Source organism: Trichosurus vulpecula, chromosome 9 (genome assembly GCF_011100635.1).
Source record: "Trichosurus vulpecula isolate mTriVul1 chromosome 9, mTriVul1.pri, whole genome shotgun sequence".
Taxonomy (NCBI): Eukaryota; Metazoa; Chordata; class Mammalia; order Diprotodontia; family Phalangeridae; genus Trichosurus; species Trichosurus vulpecula.
In genome coordinates, this window is record NC_050581.1 from 61,687,703 (window position 1) to 61,709,290 (window position 21,588).

At 45.5% G+C, this 21,588-nt stretch overlaps 1 protein-coding gene across 1 annotated transcript in view; it reads right to left on the minus strand.

The window, feature by feature from the left end:
- LOC118832128 (dynein intermediate chain 1, axonemal-like) overlaps positions 1 to 21,588 on the minus strand; it is a 79,672-nt gene that overhangs the window by 46,668 nt on the left and 11,416 nt on the right. The window contains exons 2-3 of the mRNA XM_036739559.1: positions 6,214 to 6,303; positions 2,010 to 2,097 (exon numbers count right to left, since the gene is read on the minus strand). Of these exons, the coding sequence (XP_036595454.1) occupies positions 2,010 to 2,097; positions 6,214 to 6,303 (178 nt within the window). The remainder of the gene's footprint in view (positions 1 to 2,009; positions 2,098 to 6,213; positions 6,304 to 21,588) is intronic.

The following is a 21,588-nucleotide window of genomic DNA, read 5'->3' on the forward strand; positions in this document are numbered from 1 at the left end:
TCTGGCTGCTGGAAGTCTCCTCTTCCCCAAGGGCTGCACTATATACCACAGGTGGTCTCAGCTGTAGGTCTGCACTGGTATCTGCCAATTCCCCTGACTATGCAAAGGTGCTTGCCGGCTCCACCCCCCTGGGGCTCAGGAATTCCTGCTGGTTGGCTAAGGTGGGGCTTGCTGGGATGCTTCCCTTCCTGCACTGGTCTCCTTCTGTTATTGCAAGAGGGGCCCATCTCCCCAGCCTCTTGAGCTAAAAGACTGTTGAACCCCCACTTCTGGCTCCTTGGTCCAGAGTTTCTCCTAGGGCAGTATTCTCTGGGTTTATTCAAGGGAGGTACTAGAGCTCTTAGAGTTTACTGAGTCATCATGGCTCCCAGAAGTTCAAGAAGGTGCATTTCAAACCTTTATGCTGTGGGCTGATAGCTCCAGGAGTAGTTGTTGCCGAGACCAGGCTCTGGCTCCTGTCTAACTTAGCTCTGACAGACCCCTGTCCTGGGCTGAGAGGCCTGGGGATCGCCCCCACAGTCGGCAATTCAGCCCCGGGCCTGCTCCTGCTCTGGTACAGTTTAATTCTGAGCACCCAGGGCTCTCCCAGCCTGGTCTGCTGGCTGGGTTCTGCTGCTGCTCCAGCTCTGATGTGGTTGGGTGCAGTTCCGCACACCCATTGCTCTCCCAGCTTACAGATCCATCCTGTCAATCCCCATAAAAGAGCTTTCTGAAAGCCTGGCTAGGCCTCTGCTACCTGCAACTGAACCTCTGTGACGCACATTGTCTTCTGTGAGGATCTATACCTGTTGACTGTCATTGGCTTGGTGTCAACTGTCCATCTGCCCACACCTCTTCTTATGGTTTGCTTCTGGGCCCTTTCCTCATTATCTGCCCTATTCCTGATTAAGGGGCAGTGTCTAAGGAGTTTCCAGGTCCTGGCTTTCTGGGATTCTGACTTGTCTCACCATTAGACTAAGCCAGGGGTGGGGAACCTGTGGCCTTGAGGCCACATGTGCGTCCTTTTGACTGAGTCCCGGTTTTACAGAACAAATCCTTTCATTAAGAGGATTTGTTCTGTGAAGTTTGGATTCGGTCAAAGGGCCACGTTTGAGGACCTAGAAGGCCACGTGTGGCCTTGAGGCCACAGGTTCCCCACCCCTGGACTAAGCCATGGTTCATTTAATCATTTAATGAATATTAAGTGCTTTAATATGTTCAGAGCACTGAGGATACAAAAGACAACAATGAAATGGAGCCTGTCCCCGAGGAGTTTGCACTCTAGGGGACTCCTCCCCACAGTGAGCTGTTCCAGCTGCCACATGCTCCTCCTTGAACAATAGCCTTCTGGTCAGTAATTCCTACTCTACTCCAGGCTGCATGTTTCCGTGGAGGCACAAACTTAATGAATCAGTCACAGGCACAGGGTCCATCTTGGTCTGGCCTTGGAGCCAGACCATCTTCACTGGCTTCATTCAGCCTGTGCTCTTGCTACATGACATTTTTACTGGGCATGAGCAGAGGTTGCCCTGGTTTTTTTTAACCAGTTTCAACACCACATTAAAAAAAGTCCATTTTTATCCACTTTTTCCAGTTAAAGGAAACTCCAGTTTTCTGTCCTGCCTGCTTCCCCTGGCACTCAGCACAGTGCCTAGCACACAGTAGGCACTTGGTAAATCCTTGTTGACTTGACTTACTTTGGCTAAGATCCTCGACTCCTCCCGTCTCCCAATCCTAGAGTTATTCAGTCCCCCAACCCACCTCCCGGGGGAGACAAACAACTAATGTCTGCCAACTTCCCTCTGCATTAGGAGACCAGGTGCCGAGGGATATAGCATGGTTGGCAATGTAAGAAGAAGGAAGTGCCACAGAGAGATAATGAAGGTTCAGGATAAATAGAGAGGGGCTCGTTTGGGATTCCTCTGCTGCCTCACGGCCTCAGGTTGTCTGGACAAGGATAAGGCTGGGGCGGGGCCCTGAAGCTGGGGATGAGGCAGGCTTGACAGGCCTGTGGCAGGGCCAGCTCATACCGGTTGTGTGCACCATGAATTCCTCCGGACCTTCAGTTGTGGTGCCCTCCACGTTTAGCCTGATGATGTCTGTGTGCACCAGCTCATTCTGTGGGCAGAAAAGATGGTGGTGTCATTGCGCATCCTGGGCTCCACTGGGTAGTGTTCCCACATGCTGTGATGGTGGTAGGCAGAAGGATCAGAGAAGGTGGACCTGGGGAACCTTGCTGCTAAAGAAGTAGGGGGAACTTGGCTATTCTAATGAACTCAGAGCAGTGATTCTCAAACTTTATTTTTTAGCAAGGCAATTGGAGTTAAGTGACTTGTCCAGAGTTACACAGCTAGGAAGTGCCAAGTGTCTGAGGCTGAATTTGGACTTGGTTCCTCCTGACTCCAGGGATGGTACTCTGTCCACTGTACCACCTAGCTGCCCCTTCTCAAATGTTTTATTCCTAGGACTCCTTTACACGTTAAAAAATTATTGAAGACCCCCTCCCCACCTGAGCTTTTGCTTATATGGATTATATCTACTGATATTTACCATATTAGACATTTAAAATGTCTTAGTATTATTATGGAAATAGTTTTGACCTTGGAGACTCCCTGTGAAAGGTCCTTAGGGACACCTGGAATCCTGAGGACCTTAGAACATACTTTGAGAACCATTGGCTTTAAGAGGGGAGCCTCATGAGCCAACTGGATTTTTATGTGGGATCAAGACTTGAGTGGTGGAAGCCTGGGCTCTAGAATATAGATGGTACAGTCTAGAACACTGAGTAGCTAGAGCAAAGAAGAGCTCCCTTGTCCCTCTTCTCCATTCTTTTCTTTCTGACTCTCTCCTTTCTATAAACCTAGGGCTATTCCTGGACTTCTCCTACATCAATGGGCCACTAGCAGTGAGCCAAGGACTCCATTTGACTGAGGTGTGAAACCACTTCTCAAACCCCAAAGTGGTCAGCAAGTTTAACTGTGAAATTTTACTAGGAAATTAATGTTAATTTAAGAGTCAGAGTAAACAGGGGCATCGGTCAGAGTAATGTTCTGAACTGATCTGGATGTTCCATGGACATTCAGCTTCCGCCCATATCTGGCAGCATCCTCAGCCACCAAAGAAGTTATGTCCTGGTCCCATCTAGGGGGGTGCCCCCTTCTGCCCCCAGGCCATCTCTTGTGGTCTGGCTCTAGGCCAGGCTGTACCTCTCTTCTTCAGTATCCCCCCCATTTGAGGGGGACCCCAGGTTTCAGGCTGATTCCCTTACAGGCCCTTTTAACCACTCCATGATGCTGGCCCCAACCTCTTTTTGCCTGTCCTGTTCCACTGGTCTGGTAGTGCTTACCAGCTTGTCGCAAAGGCCTGTTTTACCCTTTGATGGAATTTCGCTTATTTATCTATTATTCAGAGATGACTAACACACCCTGAGCTCAGTGCCTGAGTGACAATCATAATGGCTGACTCCTATTTCTCACTTTAAGGTTTACTAAGCACTTTACATAATGTCATTTAAGATACAGTTATGTCCTATTAACCTATGAGACAGGCACTACACGCCTCCCTTTTCCGGGGACAGAAACAGACTTGGAGAGGCTACATGATTTGTCCAAAGTCATGCAGCTAATATCAGAGGCAAGATTCAAACCCAGGTCTTTCTCAACCCAGAGAAGTGACCATCTTCAATCCAGTGTCCTAGTTTTACAATACTCTTTAGCAATACCTTAGAAATGCATTAAAAGTAACTGACTTTAATTCCCAGAGTCTGTCACCTACTAAAAATGTGACCTTGGCCAACTAAGCTCTTTGGGTCTTAGTTCATTTATAAAATGAAAAGGTTGGTTTGGATTTGCGATTCTTAACCTGGGAAAAGATTTCAGGGGGTCTAAAAACGAATGGGTAAAAAAAATTCCATCTTGATTCTTACTAAACTTAACTGAAATTTAGAATTTCCTTCAATGATTTAAAACCATTCTTCTGAGCAAGGAGGGGTCCATAGCCTTCATTAGACTTCCAAAGGGGCCCAGGACACAAATAAAGGTTAACTACCCCTGGTGTAGATAATTTCAAAGGCTTCCTTCAACTTTAACTTTAGATTGCGTAGAAATCTACCTCCTTCTCCTTAGCTCTGACACTATCTTGTTTTTGAATGATTCTGTGTGAGTCTTATCTCCCCAACTAGACGGTGACATTCCTCCCTCCCACCCCACCTCCAACCCCCTCCTTCCAGGAGGCTACCTTCTGTTACAGATCATGGATGGAAATACAAGACCTGGACGACAAGGTCATAGACCCTGGTGCTCGTGGTGCCTGGTTGATGGGGCAGGGCCTGAAGCGATAAGATAGGATTGGGCCTAGGCTTTGAAACCAGGGCTTAGAGCCAGGCATGAGGCATAGCCCCATTGCTTAGAACCCCCTGGCTAGAGCGAGGGTAGAGTTGGTGCCTCCCATCTCAGGATCATGTCCCAAGACTGGGTATTTCTAATCAGACCTTACACATCCTTCAGGGTCTTGCATAATCTCCTTCTCTAGTAGGCCTTTTCTGACTACTCCAGGCCACAGAGACTTCTTTGCTTCATGAACACACACTGTCTGTGCTCTGAGCATACGTTTGGGCACTTGATTCTGTCATCACAGAATCTCAGATGGAAGGGACCTCGGAGGCCATCTGGTTAGACCTGTGCCTTAGCAAGAATTTCTTTTACTATGTACTGGAAAAAGTGGTCATCCAGTCTCCAGTGATAGGGAACTCACTGCCTAATGAGTCAGCTCATGGTATTTTTGGACAGCTCTAATGGTTAGGAAGTTCCTCCTTATGTCCATCTGCTTTCTTCTCTCCTTAGCTCTGACCCTATCTGTTCTTGAATTATTCAGAGTGAGTCTCATCTCCCCAGCCAGACTGTGCGCTGCTCCCCTTCCCCCACCCCAGCTGTATCTGTCCCTTCTCCTGTTTGGGCCCCAGCCTCACCCCAGCACAGGGGCAGCACCACAGCAGGGCTCAGAGAAAGCTGGTTGCCCTGAACTGAGTTGACTCTTAGGGACACTCAGACTATTCAGCTTCGGGTCAGCCCTCTGATGCTTACCTGTCTTTGCTGCTTCATCCCCTGCACCAGGAAGGGTCCTGGATTTCCCTTGTTGTAATTCTTCAAAACTCAGTTCAAATGCTCCCTCCTCCACGAACACTCTGTCTCTCTGTGTCTCTGTCTCTTTCTCTCTCTGTCTGTTTCTCACTCCCACGGTTTAAAACAACCTTTCCTTCATCAGACCTTGAATAGCAGTTTGGGCTATTAAAATGTACTTATTATGTTCTATTTTCTACGGTTTGTTTGTGCGTGTGTGTGTGTGTGTGTGTGTGTATGTATCCTATCTTTTCATTAGGTTGTGAAGGTGATGGTGGGGACCAGATCCAAATGGATCTCCTCTGCGCATAGTAGGGGCTTAAATGGTAGTTGCTGAATTTCATTGCACTGAATTACTTCTGGAAGAGAAAGATCACTTATTAGTAGGTATTGGGGCAGCTGAATCATTAACCCATTGGTTCCCAGTGCTTGAGAGGGCAGGACACCAAGGGACTGAACTAAGAAAATCAGGATTGATGCCTAAACACTAGGGGGTAGACAAGATACCTGTAGTGAGGCCTACTCCGTAGGCGACTTGACCGAGTTTTCTAAATGCTCTTGGGTAGGGCTGGCCCATGGTCAACTTGACCTCCATCATTCCCTGCCACTCTCTCCTTCCCACCTGTTTCTGTGCACCAGGTTCTCAGTGCCTTTATGTTGCTCCCAATACCCATGACCATGACCCTCTCTCATCTCTGTAAAACCTGGAGGGCAAAGGAAAGGAGGGGCAGGAGGAGGAAAGAGGACAGATGAGTGTTTCTTTGTGTTCTCTTCCAAGGAGTCCGAGGTTCCCCGGGGAAAGTGAATTTCATTCAGGCCCAGCTCATTTCAGGGGATCACAGATTGAGAGCTAAAAGGGACCTTAAAGGATGACAAGTCCAACTCCCTCATTTGATGGATAAGGAAACCAAGGCACAGAGAGGTTATGTGATTTGCTCAAGACCACCCAGCTGGTAAGCACCTGAAGTGGGATTTGAACCCAGAGCTTCCTGGTTCCAAGTCCTGTGCCCCATCCACTATGCCATGCCGCTGTCTCTCCCCCCATTAGGGTTGGATAAGCACAGGTAAGAAGCTGGAGACACGAGGTTGGGCTGGGTGGGGCGTGGGGGATAATTACCTTCACCAGAGTCCAGGATACAACCCTTCCATCAGATGACACGGAGAAGAAGTTCAGATTATTGTCCATGTCGTCCTTCTGCCACCTGACCTGAAATAATACCGATGGATGTGGCAGTGGGGCCTGGAACGGGTCTGTGACCTGGGACCCCCTAACTCTTAGCATGCAACTGATTTCCTGTGATTAGAAAGGTCTGTACTTGGAGCAAGGACCACAAACCACAACCAGGGCAAGTGCTGTGAAGGACATCCACTTGAGGTGTAAGTGAAGACCATCCCTCAGTAAATAGAGCTCCGGGCCCAGGAGGACCTGAGTTCAAATCCGGCCTCAGATACGTCCTAGCTGTATGACCCTGGGAAAGTCACTTAACCCTGTTTGCCTCAGTTTCCTCATCTGTAAAATGAGCCGGAGAAGGAAATGGCAAAGCACTCTAGTATCTCTGCCAAGAAAAGCCCATGGGGTCACAAAGAGTCCGACTAGAATGACTGAACGACAAAGCCGGCTTGTAAAGGCTGCGATGACCGCTGTTTCTGGGCCGCTCTTCACACTGTAGACACTCTTGCGTCCAGTTTAATTCAACAAGCGTTTAATAAAAGCATACCGTGTATCAGGTGCTATGTGAGACCACGGGGACACAACAACAAAGACCAAGCCTTCTGATAAGGAAAAAAGAAAGCTGGCCGGGAGGCAGAGATGGTAGACGCCCAAGGGCACCAGCTGGTGGTCTCCTGTTCGGACTAGTCCTGCGCAGGAGCTGCATGCTGGGCTTCGTTGTTTCGATGATGCCAAAGAGCCGCACGCGCTCTCTAACTTGAGAGGCTTGGGGAAGAGCTCTGGGTATGTCTCACCTACAGCCTGAGAGCCTTCCTTCCCTCTGGCCTCGCAGCCTTCCAACCCGAAGCCCGCTCTCCACTTTCCTGGTCTCTTCACCCTCCAGGCTCCCAGTTTCCCATCCTCAAAGACTCCCAGACTGCCTGTATATAGGAGGCGCCTTCCAGAAATGGGATCCTGGGCACTGGTCTCCATCACAGTGTGGGTGGAGATAGAAAGGTAATGAAGCATATTCATGGAAGGCACGTGGGGTGGAGGAACCCAGTAGGGAGACTGTGGGGTCCTCTCTAATGGAGGTGGGAACAGTAGAAGCCTGAGCATTAGCTGCTGGTGGAAGTAAGACTTTTTTTAAAAGCAAGTTTTTCTGGCCTGACCTCACTGAGAAAACATACAGAGAAGAGAAGGGAACAATCATTTGTTAACTGTACTAAGTACTTTACAAATATTATTGCATTTGGTCCTCACGACATTTATAAATATTTTTGCATTTGATCCTGCAAGGTAGGTGCTATGATCCTTATTTTAAAGTTGTGGACGTTGAGGCACTTAGAAGTTAAGTGACTTGCCCAGGGTGAAAAGCTAGTAGGTGTCTGCGGAAGAATTTGAACTTGGATCTTCCTGACTCTAGGCCCAGCCCTCTGACCTCTGCACCACCTAGCCACCTCTTAGGTATGAAGTCTTAATTATGTAGCTCCTGCTCATGTGGTTTTCCTCACCTATAGGATGTCCTGATCAAACTGAACTATCCCAAAGAATTATAGACACTTAAGAGCTGAAAGGCTTCTTAGAATCATCTAACTTCCCACATCATGCAAGAATTACTTTTATAATATTTGTGACAAGTGGTCATCCTGTGTTTTCTTAAACATCTCTAGTAATAGGCAGCTCACTACCTCAAGAGACTGTTAGTTTCATTGTCAGAAAATCCTGTTAGAAAGTCCTTTTTCCTCACTGGTCCCCATTCTGCACTTGGAACAACATAGAACACCCAGTTCCTTTTCTATATGACAGTGCTTCAGGCATCTGAGGACCCTCAATCTGGTGTAGCCCATCTGCTGAGATGGTTTACCAGCAGGTGGTCACTGTGCATACTACAGCTTCTTGGAGCCCCAGGTGAGAACTAGGTGAAGGTGGACACCAAAGGTGGATGAGCAAGCCCTCACACCAGAGGTGCTAGACCTCCCTGAACACCCCATACATCTTAGTATATTAATGTTGTCATTCCTTTGAATAACTCTGCTTCACTTAAATCCAATTCATGCACAAGTCAAGACATCACCCGTAATGTCACTGGTCCCCTTCAGGAACAAAGGATGACTAACATTTGAGGACAGCACGATTCCCCAATCTTCTCTTTTTCACACAGTATCATGGCATCTTAGAGAAGAGGAAAGGTACTCCAAAGGTCTCCTTGCCTGAAGAATCCCCTTTACAATATCCTCAACAGGGGGGCATATGGTTTTCATTTCAAAAACTCTAGTGATGCAGCACTGACTACCTCTCAAGGCAGGCCGTTCCACTTGAAAAGAGTTTTACCGATGACTTCTGTTTTAAAATCACGATAACTTTTGCATATCCCACTCACTTATCTGTCCCCAGTGAACTTTCCTTCGTAATAAAGAAAAACCATTCAGCAAAACCAATCTGCACAGTGAGTGTCTGCCAGCAATCTCTGGGCTTCCCCATCTCTCCAAGGAAAGCAAGGTTCTCCTTATCTTTCCTTTGGAGCCAGACTGGTTGTTGTGTTTATATGATGATCATATTTGTTTTATCGTTAATTCAGATTATATTACTTGCTGTGGGTATCATCTCCCTGGTTCTGCTTACTCTGCATCAGTTCAGACATGTCTTCCCCTATGAGGTCATGGAATTGCCAGTTTAGAGCTACAAGAACCCTTAGAGGTAACGTCAACTATCTTATTTTTCGGATGAGGAAACTGGGGCTCAGAGAGGTTAAGTGATTTGTCCAATGTGAAACAGAGAGTAAACAGCAAAACTGGGATTTGAACTCAAGTCCTCTGGTTCCCGGTTTAGCAGTCTTTCTACTACAGTATGAGGCGCAATAATATTTCATTATAGTCAAGTACCACAATTTGTCCAGCTATTCCTCCCACTTTGTTTCTAGTCCTTTACTACCATAAAATTTGCCGCTAGGAATATTTTGCTATCTATTTATCTATCTATCTATCTGGTATATTGGTATATATATGTATATACACACACACACACACATATTGGTATATATACATACGGTATATAGGTGTGTATATATGATATATATATGCTATGTGTGTATGTATATATACACATATGTACACATATATACATACACACATGTATACACATATATTATGTATGTATGTGTTTGTATGTCTGTATGTATATATGTGTGTATATACATATATACATACACACACACATATAAACCTTTCTTTCTGTCTTTGACCATATACCTAACAGTGCTCTCTGGGTCAGCACAGACATTTCAGTAACTTTTTTTGTTAAGCAAATTACTTCCCAAAATGATTAAATCAATGCACAGCTTTGCACACGGTGTATTAGTGTGACCGCTGTTTCTTAGCCCTGCCAACATTGACTGTTTCCATCTTTTGTCATCTTTGTCAATATCCAGGATGGGAGGCAAAGCCTCCGAGTGGTTTTCTATGTGCATTTATCATTAATGATTTGGAGCTGTCTTTTCCATGCTTGTTAATTGTTTTCAGTTTTGAGAAATGAATGAATATCCTGTGACTACTTATCTATTGGTGAATTTCTCTTGGTCTTATAGATCTGTGTTCATTCCCTATATATCTTGGCTGCCAGACTTTTATTAGGGTTTACAAATGATAACAAAGACTTCCCCTCCCTCTGTGGACTTACTGTTTAGTCATTTTTCAGTCGTATCCGCTCTTTGTGATCCCTTTTGGGGTTTTCTTGGCAAAGATATTGGAATAATTTGCCACTTCCTTCTCCCTCAATATACAGTTTCCTTCTAATCCAAACCCTGATTTTGTTCATACAAAAGTTTCTAAATTTTATGTAATCAAAACTGTCTTTAGCTTTTGGGATCCCTTTTAACCCTTATTTAAGAAACCTCACATTACCTAGGTTGTGAGGCTTCCTTCCTTCCATTTTCCTCTTTTTTAAAATAAATTATTCAACTTCATGTTTAAGTTAAGGATCCATTTGGAACTTGTAGTGTGTAATGTAAGATCCTGGTCTAATTTTTTTTTCAACCAAACTGCTTCCAATTTTTCTAGCAGTTCCTTGTCCTACCTTTGGGTATTTGTAATTTTGTAATTTGTAATTTGTAATTTTCATGGTATTTTTTTCTATATCAAGCCTGAAAGCCTATATTTCATGTCTTCAACTTTCACTTATTGCACTTTTGACTACTCTCTGGGAACAAGAAGAGTGATCTAATCTCGCAAACACTTGAATGGCAGCTCTTCAGATACTTGTAAACAGCTATCTTCTCTTAAAAATTCTTCATTTGTGCAGCTTTTCCTCAAATGGCCTGATATCAAGGCTTTCTACTAGCCCGGCTGCCCTCCTCTGGATGATTGCCAGCTTATTAATGACTTTCCTAAAATTTGGCTACTAGAACTGACCAGGAGGCTCCAGATGTGGTCTGACTAGGGGAGGGCGTGATGGGACTATCTCCTCTCTAGTGCTAGACACTTTAAGTGTCTTAATGCAACCTAAGTTTGCATCAACTTTGTTTGCTCCCCTCACACTGTTAACTCCTATTGAACCTACAGTCCACTAAGATCCCCAGATCTTTTTCACATGAATTGCCCCATCCCTTGGCACTTGCCCCATTATAGACTTCTGAAATTAATTTTTTAAGCCCATGTGTAAAATGTTTTATTTGTCCCTATTGATTTTCTTATTAGATTTGGCCCCAATGTTCTAGAGGACCTGTCAAGATCTTTATGAGTCCTGACTCTGTCCCTCAATGTGCCAGCTGTCCCCGATTTGTGCCGCCATTGCAAAAACGATAGGCACAGACTCCTGGGATTCTCCACAGAAGACCCTCTAGGCTGCCGCTGAACCATTAAGAGGAAAGGGAACAAGCATTTGTTAAGCACTTTACTACATTCCAGTCACTGTGCTAAGCAACAGCAATCCTTCCAGGGACGTGCCGTTATCCCCACTTTCCAGCTGAGGAAATTGAAGCCCAGAACTGTTAAGCCACTGGCCCAGGGGCACACAGCGAGTAAGTGTCTAAAGCTGAATTTGAACTAGCCACTGTGCCACCAGCTGCCTCTATAAAGGAGTCCTCTTTAGGTCCAGCCATTCAGCAAGGTCTACATCTACCTAATTGTACTATCCTCTAGGTCAACTATCTCCATCTTTTCTACAAGAAGGCCAGGACTTTGTCAAATGCTTCCAGGAATAAAGGGAAACTGTACTGACAGCATTTCCCTGATCAGTCAATCTAGTAACTATATTAAAAAAACACCAAAACCAATGGAAGTGAGACTAGCAGTATGGCTCAATGGGACAGAGTGCTGGGCTCTGAGATAGGAAGACCTAGGTTTAAACCCCACCTCTGTGTGGCCACAGACAAGTCATTTAACCTCTCTGAGCCTCAGTTTCCTCACCTACAGAATGGGGATAACCCCTGGAGTACCGCTCTAGCAGCACTGTTGTGAATGTCAAACGAGACGATGCCGATAATGCACTTGGGGCCCTTTACGGCCCTATATAAAGGTCAGTCGCCAGGACGATGAAGACTTGTTCTTGGTGAAGCCAGGCCTCATCCTTGTGACCGGGACTTCACAACCCATCCCCATAATAATGCAATCGAGGATCCTGCTAGGGACTGGGGTTGAGCTCACTGACCTTGAGTCTGCAGACTCCATTCTCTTCCTTTCTTAGAAAATTGGGACCATATTTCCCTGTCTCCAATCCTTTGGTGCCTTTTCTATTTGCCCAGCCTTTCAGGGATCACTGAGGGTGGCTCAGCAATCACAGCTGCCAGTTTCTAAAACATGCCATTTATCTAGGCTTGGTGACTCGAGCTTCCTCCTGGGCGGTGAGCGCTTTTTTACTCTTGCCCTACTTGTATTGCCAGTCACTCCCTATTAGTCACTTGTGCTATCCTTTGCAGTTGCAAGGTCATTCTCCTTGGCAGAGAAAAAAAGTAAAATTAGAATTAAGAGGCTCTTTCTTTCCTCCAATGTTGATTGTTATCATTTTGTCCTTCCTCAGCCTTTCTTTGATCTTCCTCTTCTTTTCCCCGAACCCAAACCATCCTTTTTGCTGGCCTTAGCTTTCCTAATCAGCCTCTCATACTGAGTTTATCACCACTGACACTATTCCTAGAGGATTTCGCCACACTTTTGCATCCATCTTCCATAGTCTGCCTTTACTTCCATCTTACTTGCCTTAGAAAAAAAAAATCTAACTTGCTTAGTGATTTCCCTGTGCATACACAGGAATGCTCTGCCATCTCAGCTCCAACTACTGACCTCCTTGGCTTCAAGTCCCAACTAAAATCCCACCTTCTACAGAAAGCTTCCCTGTAGGCTTAATTCCAGTGGCTTCCCTCTTTTAGTTTCTATGTATCATACATATAGCTTTTTTGTTTTTCTGTCATTTCAGCCATGTCCCAACTCTCCATGACCCCACTTGGGGTTTTCTTGGCAGAGATGCTGGAGTGCTTTGCCATTTCCTTCTCCAGCTCATCTTCCAGATGAGGAAACTGAAGCAAACAGGGTTAAGTGACTTGCCCAGGGTCACACAGTCTAAGGCCAGATTTGAACTCAGGAAGAAGAATCACCCTGACTCCAGGTCTGGCTCTCTATCCACAGGGCCACCTAGCTGCCCTTAAGCATATAGTATATACCATATAGCATATAGCATACAGCTTGCTTTGTATATATCTGTCTATATGTTGTCTCTCCTATTAGATTCTAAGCTCCTTGAGGGCGGGGAGTGTCTTTTGCCTCTTTTCATATCCCCAGAGTTTAGCACAATGCCTGGCACATAGTAAGCACTTAATAGTGATTTCTCCCCCTCTTCATGCCTTTGTACTCACTTCCTCTTCTTTCTACACCTTAACTCCTAAAATTATTTTCCTGTAAGGCTCAACTCAAGTACTACCTATTTCAGGAGGTCTTTTCTGGTCCCTTAAGCTGCTAGTGCCTCCCCCTCCTTCCTTGTATTTGAATTACACATGTCTTACATATACCTCTCTATGTGCGTGCTATTTCCCCCATTAGAATTTAAGCTCCTTGAGGGCAGATACTATTTTGCTTTTCTCTCTGTATCCCTAGTACTTAGTACTGTGACTGGAACGTAGTAGGTGCTTAATAAATTCTGCCTGATTGATCAACAGTTTAAACAAGTTCTTTTTTTCCTCCTCATCAAACTTGCTTCTCTTTGGGTTTTCAGAATTTCATTCTTGAGAGATCCTAATCCCTCCCCTCTGGACTGACTTCCCCTCCAGAATTTTTAATCCATGGCATTCGACCGACCCTTTCACTGAACCCTGAAATACGCTTTCCCTAGATCTAGGGCATGTCAGACTTTGCTCAACTTTCTCCTCCTTCCATCACCAATTCAAGATGGGGCAGTCTGTCGAGAGCTCCCATCATTTCCATTCCACCAGCTGGTTCCTTCTTGTTGGTGGAAATTGGATCTGGAACAGAATTTACCTTTGTTATTGTTTTCCTGTCTTTTGAAGGCTGAAATTATCATTAAGCAAGTCAAGGAATCATCAGCTTTTGGAAGGAAGAAAGCAGCAACGGTATCAGATAGTTGAAGTACTTCCCCACAATGCTGCGATATTATGTTGTAATGCTGGGCTTGTGGTCTGTCTCACAACTTCCTCATCCATTTCATCTTTCTGTCTTGGCGGTCTATACCCAGATACAGCACTGATTCTATTTCAGCTTTGACTGATCTTTGCCCCAGTGCTCTCCACCATGCTCCATCCTGCCTACCCCTCTTCCTGTATGTCTTTACATTCTTAACATTCAATATTACTCCACTCTCCATTCCCTATTTACCTATTCTGTTCCTTTGAAGTTTCATCCTTCTAGAGGAAGTACTGGGTTCAAATCCCACTTCAGACACTTCCTAGCGTGTGACCCTGGACATATCATCCAATCCTTTTGTGCCTCAGTTTCCTCACCTATAAAATGGGGATAATAATAATGCCCACCTCCCAGGATGGGAGTAAGAATCAAATGAGATAACATCTGTGAAGCACTTTGCAAGCCTTGAAGCACTACGTAAATGGTGGCTGGGTAGCCAGGTGGTGCAGTGGATTGAGTGCTGGGCCTGGAGTTCAAATCCAGCCTCAGACACTTCCTAGCTATGTGACCCTAGGCAGGTCACTTCACCCTGTTTACCTCAGTTTCCTCATCTGTAAAGAAGGAAATGGCAAATCACTCCAGTATCTTTGCCAAGAAAACCCCAAATGGGGTCATGAAGAGTCAGACACGAGGGAAAACAACTGAACAGCAAGAACAGCAAAATGGTAGCTCTTCTTGGATTTGCCTCCTGTGAACATCTGGTTCTTTCTCCTGCTCTTCTGCCTCCATTGTAGATACTCCCTGTGGTCTTGGGCTTGGCACACAGATGTAGGCAGGGTTCTCCAGGCTCAGCTCCTCTAGTTGTCTCAAACATCCTTCGACGGACGTGGTTTCCAGGCCTTTCATCTCCTAGCTCTCATCTGCTGGAAGAACTCCAGTTTGTTCATGTTCTAAGAACTGGATCCAATATTCCAAATGTGGTTTGACCAAGGCAGAGTTTGAGACACCAGACTTTTGGTTAGTTGTAGCCTAGGATTGCACTTTTTTTTTGGCTGCTGCATTAGGGTTGGCTTATACTGAAGAATGTGTTCAGCTAAAATCTCTAGGCTGTTACTTAGGCCTGTTCTGATGATCGTCCTTGTAAAGGTGATGGAGGTGAAGCTGTCTTTTCAGTAACACCTACAAGCCTGGTACAGTTGGCATTGGATCTTGTGGTTGGATGCCCTCTCTCTAACCCTGACAATAAGGTGAGGGAAGGATAGCTCAATGGCTAAAGAGGGCCAGGCCTCCCTCAGGTGAATAGCCCCATCACTGCCAGAGCCTCTTTAAACTTCCTGCTCCAGTTGAACCTGACTGAGGGTATGGATAAAAGGTATGGATGGAGGTGAAGCAGGGTAGTGTTGAGGCCTAGGCTGTGGTGTCTTACTCCCCCCATAACTCCATGCTCCAGGAGGCATTGAGCCACATCTCCTAGGACACTGATGCTGTCCTTCATTGCCGTATTTGACTGACCCAGTTAGACAACTTAGTTTTTTGTTTCTTTTCTTATTTTATTGACAAAATACCCAGCATAGGGAAATTGTCCCAACTGACTAGGAATTATGATTACTCCTCTTAGGCCTCTCCTGTTTTAACTTTCTTCCTCCCTTCTTTCTTCTCCTAGCCCATTATCCCTTTCTTCCTTTCCTCTCGCATAGTTTTCCTCCCCTGCTTATTTTTCTCTTCCCTGCTCTTATTCCCCTTCCCTTCTTCTTCCTTCCTTCTTTCTTTCTCTCCTTCCTCCTTCTTTCCCTCTTTTCCTTCTTTCTCCATTTATTCTCTCCCCCTTCCTTTCTGTTTCTCTATCCTTCTCTCCCTCTCCTCTCTGCTGGCTCCTTCCTTGGTTGTTATTTGCCCTGTTTCACTCCTATCACCCTTCCCTTTCACCTTGTGTCACTTCTGGGGTGTGACTGGATATTTTGGGCCTGAGTTCACGGAAACAGACTAATGGGGAATTAGACAAACCACATTTGAAGGTGACAAAATGAATCTTCTGTCCAGCCTGCCCTCCTTCCTCTCTACCAAGCCATTTCTTGGGTCCCCCACACTCTTAACAACTCAAAAACTATTTAAGAATCCATGCAATCTTCCCAAGTCCCTGAACCCACAGGCAGCCAGCCTCCTTCACCTCCTCTTTGTTTCATCCCCTCTGAAGGTATGTCTGGGCCGAGGTCCACTTGCTTTCGGAAGACAAGACTATTGGTCTAAATACAGGGTGAGCTGGCTGACATGCCAGATGGACTGTCTAAATACATGTAGGAAACCAGAGAAACCCAAGTATCTTTTATACCAGGCATTTAGCCTCTCACTGAAAATGCAAAGAACTCCTTCTTTACCACACCTTAAGGAGACAACTTCTCTTGATACTTCAAAAAATTAGATCTGAGGACTGACTGGAATATCTTCCCAACCCCCCTCTCCTCATTAAGAAATGCTCCCCCCTCCACCAGGCACACTTGCAGGGGTGGGGTTTGTACTGCACTGACTCAAGGATAAAAAGCGTGAGCCACTTTTTCTCTAGCAAGACTAGGTCTAGGCTCTCTCCTGGGTAACTCTGGGACATTTCCCAGTCTGCCAAGTAGGGATAACAATACTTTTCCTGCTTTCATCACAGGGTTGTTGGGAGGATCAGATCAGATAATGGTTAGGAGCAGATTCTGAAATGGGCCAAGTACCATCTAGATTTGGGGGACACACACACACACATATGTATATACATACATATATATTTTAATTATGAAAGATGCTTCTCCTAAATGATCACAATCTAGACATACAAGGAGCATTCCACGTTGTCTCTGGCAATGGGGATGGGCTGCCCTGAACGACCAGCACTCTTTCACCCAATCCCCCTTGTAGTTTGGAGGCATGGAGGATGCAGTTATCTGCTCTGGGCTGATTGCCACATAATGAAAATCCTTAGCTGGGTCTTCACTCAGTGCCTATCACAAACAGGGGTCCCTGAGGGTAGACCCAGAAAGAAGGGCTAATATATATAATTAAAGCTGTTAGTGAAAAAGGGATTATTGAAGGTGCCAATGAGTTAGCTCAAATTCATGCAAAGGAGCAGGGCAACCTAGGGTGTTTCTCACATCTTTTGGAAGAGTCTTGATTCTAAGAACTTTCAGAAAAGCAACGGCAGAAATCATTTTAAGAAGGAAGAGTAGATTAGGTAGGGGAGAGAGAAGGTTAGGAGAGGCTCAGAAGAAGAGGTGAGGGAAGGCAAGGGGAAGCTGGAAGAAGAGAAAGGGAAGAGGAATGAAAGGAAGGAGAGAAAACAGCTTGAAGAGTGGGCCCCGGAGGGATAAGCCAAAAGGGCGTATAAATAATAGAAATGGCCAAGTAGAATTGTACTGTCTCTGATCCTAATTGTGGTACCCTACCACGTGTTAACATGCAACTACAGTAGCCTAGGAGACATAGCCCCAGAGAGACAGCATGGTGGAGTGGATGGGTCAAGGACCAGGAAGACTTGGGTTCAAATCCTGCTTCTGGATGTCTCCTAGCTGTGTGACCATGGGTAAGTCATTTTAATTTTGTTTTAGTTTCTTCATCTGTATAATGGAGAGGTTGGGCCTGATGGACTTCTAGGTCCCTTCCAGCTCTGAATCTATGGTTCTATGACTGAATGATCCTTAAGGTCCCTTTCAGTTCTAAATCCCATGGTAGCACTCACCTTGCAACACAACGACCACCACAACAACAAAGATGATGAAGACAATGACAACAACACAGACTATGGCTGGGTCAGTGGTCAGATCGAGAAGGGAAGAGGGGAAGATGCTCTTAAAGAGAAGCATTTTCCATTCGGACTGATGCATTTCAAGGCAGCTTTGACCCTGGTTGGTTTGCTCAGCAACATCGAGAATTGGGAAGCGGACCTTCAGGGAGTATAAAGTTAAGACTTGGGGTGAAAACGCCCCTTTATATCTATTTTAAAACCTTGCTGTACTTTGTTTAAATGCATCTGCTTTTTCTTTTCCTTTTTTAAAGAGTTATGTTTTATGGAATGGGACGCAGGCTCTTTAAAAGGGGACAGGCAGTGCCAGAGGCCAGGCTGTTAAGTTGCAGGGGAGCCGCTAAGAGAAGTGTTTAATGAGCAGGCTTAAACACAGAATGGAAATTTTATTTCACAGAACGCTTAGCAGCTAGATACCTGATTGGGGGTGGGGGGAGCTTGGAGGAGCTCAGAAGCTGGCTGGCAAGGAGCTGATGACTAGGGAAAGGCAATGGGTCAGAAGCAGTAAGTCCAGGAGAGGCTCATGAAATCACTGGATCACAATGCTATGCGACTACTCCTTTATCTTCTTTGTTATGAGGTGACAATAAAAAGAATCACAGAGCACTGGGCTGGGACCAGGCTCCAGAGCTAGAAGGCCAAATAAAGCCATTTCTCTCCCCTTCTCTCTCATTAGCTTAACAGCTTAAGCAGAATGAATAGATGTATGCTTGTGAGAGAGGGAGATCAAAGGCTGGAAGGAAGCTCTTGGCAAAGCCTTCCTATTAGAAATGGGCCAAAAGTACCAGAGCCACGGACAAGGCTCCATCCCTAGGGAAGAACTCCGGTTTAAAAAGGCTCAGGATGAATCTGAAGGATGCTTTCTTAATCTTGAAGGGGAAACCAGGGTTAGATTAAGCAGTAGTAAAAGATACTGAAGATTAGCGAGGGAGGGACTGGATCTTGTGTCCTCTATTACGGCATTGGAATGAATAATTGTACTTGTTATGGTTAGCTCTTTTTAACAGTCGTATTTTTGTTCTTTGAAATTTAAAGGGGTACAAGAATGTGCCTCTTTCTCCTAGTTAAAAGCACTTTCCTGAAACCTAGCACGTCTGGACCAAGAGACTAAGGCTTCAAAGCCTCATCATGAATGTGGTAGCGGCCACCAGAATTAGAAGCTGAGAGTTTAGGAGGAAATCGAAACTGCTGGAGTCCTGGCCTTTCACACCTAAATCTGCTGTAGCTTGTGGTATTGAGCTGAAGCTCTGGGTTTATCCAAAGCAGCTTCAATGTTGGGAGCATTTCTCACAACCTCTCTCTCTCTCTCTCTCTCTCTCTCTCTCTCTCTCTCTCTCTCTGTGTTTCTGTCTCTCTCTCTCTCTTTTTCTGTCTTTGTCTCTGTCTCTATGTCTGTCTATCTATCTGTGTCTCTTTGGCGAGGGCAGCTTATATCCCTACCCAGAATCTCTTCTAGGAACATCAGAATATAGCTCATTTTCTAGGTCTTTTTAAAAAAAAGGGGGGGGGGCGCGGAATGTCCCTCAGTTCTCATGAAAGCACATAGTCTAACAGTACATAAAACACAAGACCGGCTCTTCATGTGACCTGACAAGAACACATTAAAACTTGAAGCACTTTTACCCAGAGCCATTACATAATCAAGACAACTTTCCTTCCCTTTCTGGTGGGCTTCTACTTTCCATGGATGCCTACATAGTTCTTCAGACCCACAACACTATCCTATGGTTGAGGGTTCCTTCTATAATGGAAAAAGTCCTTTGGGTCTTGAGAGAGTCGACCTCTTTCCCTCTGGTAAGCATCTCCTTCTTGGGATCTATACAGTCACTTCTAGTGAAAAGACCTGGCTGGACCCCTACAAAGGGGGAATGAACTCAGCATTGCTGGAGAGATAAGCAACATTTCCTTCAACCTTTCTAGAGAAATATATAGCCTTCCTGACTTGGTTGGGAAGTCCTTCCTAAAGGGAAGAATGAATTCAGGGTCGACAGAGACATGTATGGTCCATACAACCCTCAGTGCTAGTTAAAAGCAAACATTCCTGTTTGTTCCTCCACATTGTGGTCTTGTCCCTTGGCTCCAGCTTCTGTTTTGTTCTGGAATGCCTCTGAATGGTCCGAAAAGACTACATTGTCTAGGAACTGCTCCTCTTCTCTCTAGGAGACTTGGTCCAGGAACTCCTGCCCTGGAGGCTCATCTGCCAGCAGCTCCTTCACTCCTTCGATATTCTCATAACCTCCCAAGAGGTTATGGCGGAAGGGCCCTGCGTGGATATACAGGTTTCCTCTTCCCTCTTGAGGACCTGACTCCAATCTCTATGTTTAGTCTTTCTGTTCTCTGCCCTTTGGGTCTTTCTCCAATAGCTCCCTGTCTCTGTTCTCTCCTTTAAAGGCCAAGTTCAAGGTATGGCTCAAGTGTATGACTCTTGGGTCAATCAATCATCCTGAAAAGTGGCATTAATGAGGGTGTTTACACTTTGTGTACTGGGAAGTATTCTCTGTGAGATCGAAGGCTTCATGCCTAGGTGGCAAAGAGGACCCAAGGCCATGACTGGAGCCACACTCCCTATACTATAATATGTGAAGAAAAATGCATTCCAGGTAGTCCGGCATCCATTCAGAGCCAATCCAGCATCTTTGGGAACAGGTGCCAGAAGCTTGCCTGCAGGAGGAGCAGGGAAGAAGAGAGAGAAGACACAGTTTGGGAGTCCTGCTTGACAGAGGTTTCCCTTGCAACAGAGTCCCACCAGGTCTTGTCCCCTCAGACTCTGACCCTGCTAGTAACAGGGAATGTCAAAGACAGCTTCTCGCCTCTAGGCAGTTAGTCTTGGGTCCCATCCCTCATTCATCCTAGAGAAAGAAGATGAGAGTTTGAGGAACACACTGGGAGAGGAGAGAGGGAGTCTGCTGAGTCATCACTTGGGCCATTGATGGGATCTGAGAGTAGATGAAGCCCCCTCTCCCCTTGGGATAGGGGTACCTCACCTCTGAGAGTACCAAAAGTACATTCCCCATGTCTTGTGGTGTGATTTAGACAGATGACAATTCAAGTCTGACTCCATATGAAGGTGGTCACTTACAGGTTGTGGTATGAAGTGAGGAGCTCTGAGTCAACCCAGTCTGAGAAAGTGCCTGAAATCCCACCATTAGAGCTTCATTCCTTTGGCTTATGTGTTATCCTTTTCTGTCTCTTCGCTGAGAATATAAATCCTACTGACATTCTAAGACGGGAAAAATCATCCGATTCATAATACTTAAACATGAATGAATTTATCAGTGAATAAATTGATCGAGGAGCATTTATTAAGTACCTCATGTGCCATGTACCGGGGATACAAGGACAAAATTGATACAGCCCCTGCCCTTAAGGAGCTTACATTCTAAAAGGGGAGACAACATGTAAATAAACAAGTACATGCAAAATATAATATGTCCAAGACAAATGCAAGTTAATTTGGCATGGAGGGGAGTAGCAGTTGGGGGTTAGGAAATGCTTCATGCAGAAGGTGGTGCTTGAGCTGAGTCCTGAAGCAAATAAGGAACTTGAAGAGGCAGAATGAGGAGGTCATACATCCCAGGCATAGGACACAGCCAGTGCAAAGACTCGGAGGTGAGAGATAGAGCAATGTGTGCGCTACAAGCAAGAAGGTAATTTTGCCTGGATCTTTGCGTGCAGGAAGGGAAGGGTAAGTAGGAGCCAGATTGTGAAAGACTTGAAAAGGCAAACAGAGGAATTTGTAGTTGATCACAGAGGTTTCAGGAAGCTGTTGGAATTTACCAAGCAAGAGAGTGACACTTTCTCTTTAGGAGATGCACTCTAGCAGCTTTGTGGAAGATGGGTTAGAGAGAGAACAGACTTGAGGTAGGGACTCTGATTAGGACGCCCTGGCAAGTGGGTGATTAGGGCCCGAACTAACATGGTGTTTGTGTGAGTAAGGAGATGGGGGTGGATGTAAGAGATGTTATGGAGGTGGTAATGACACGATTGGGCAATTGATTG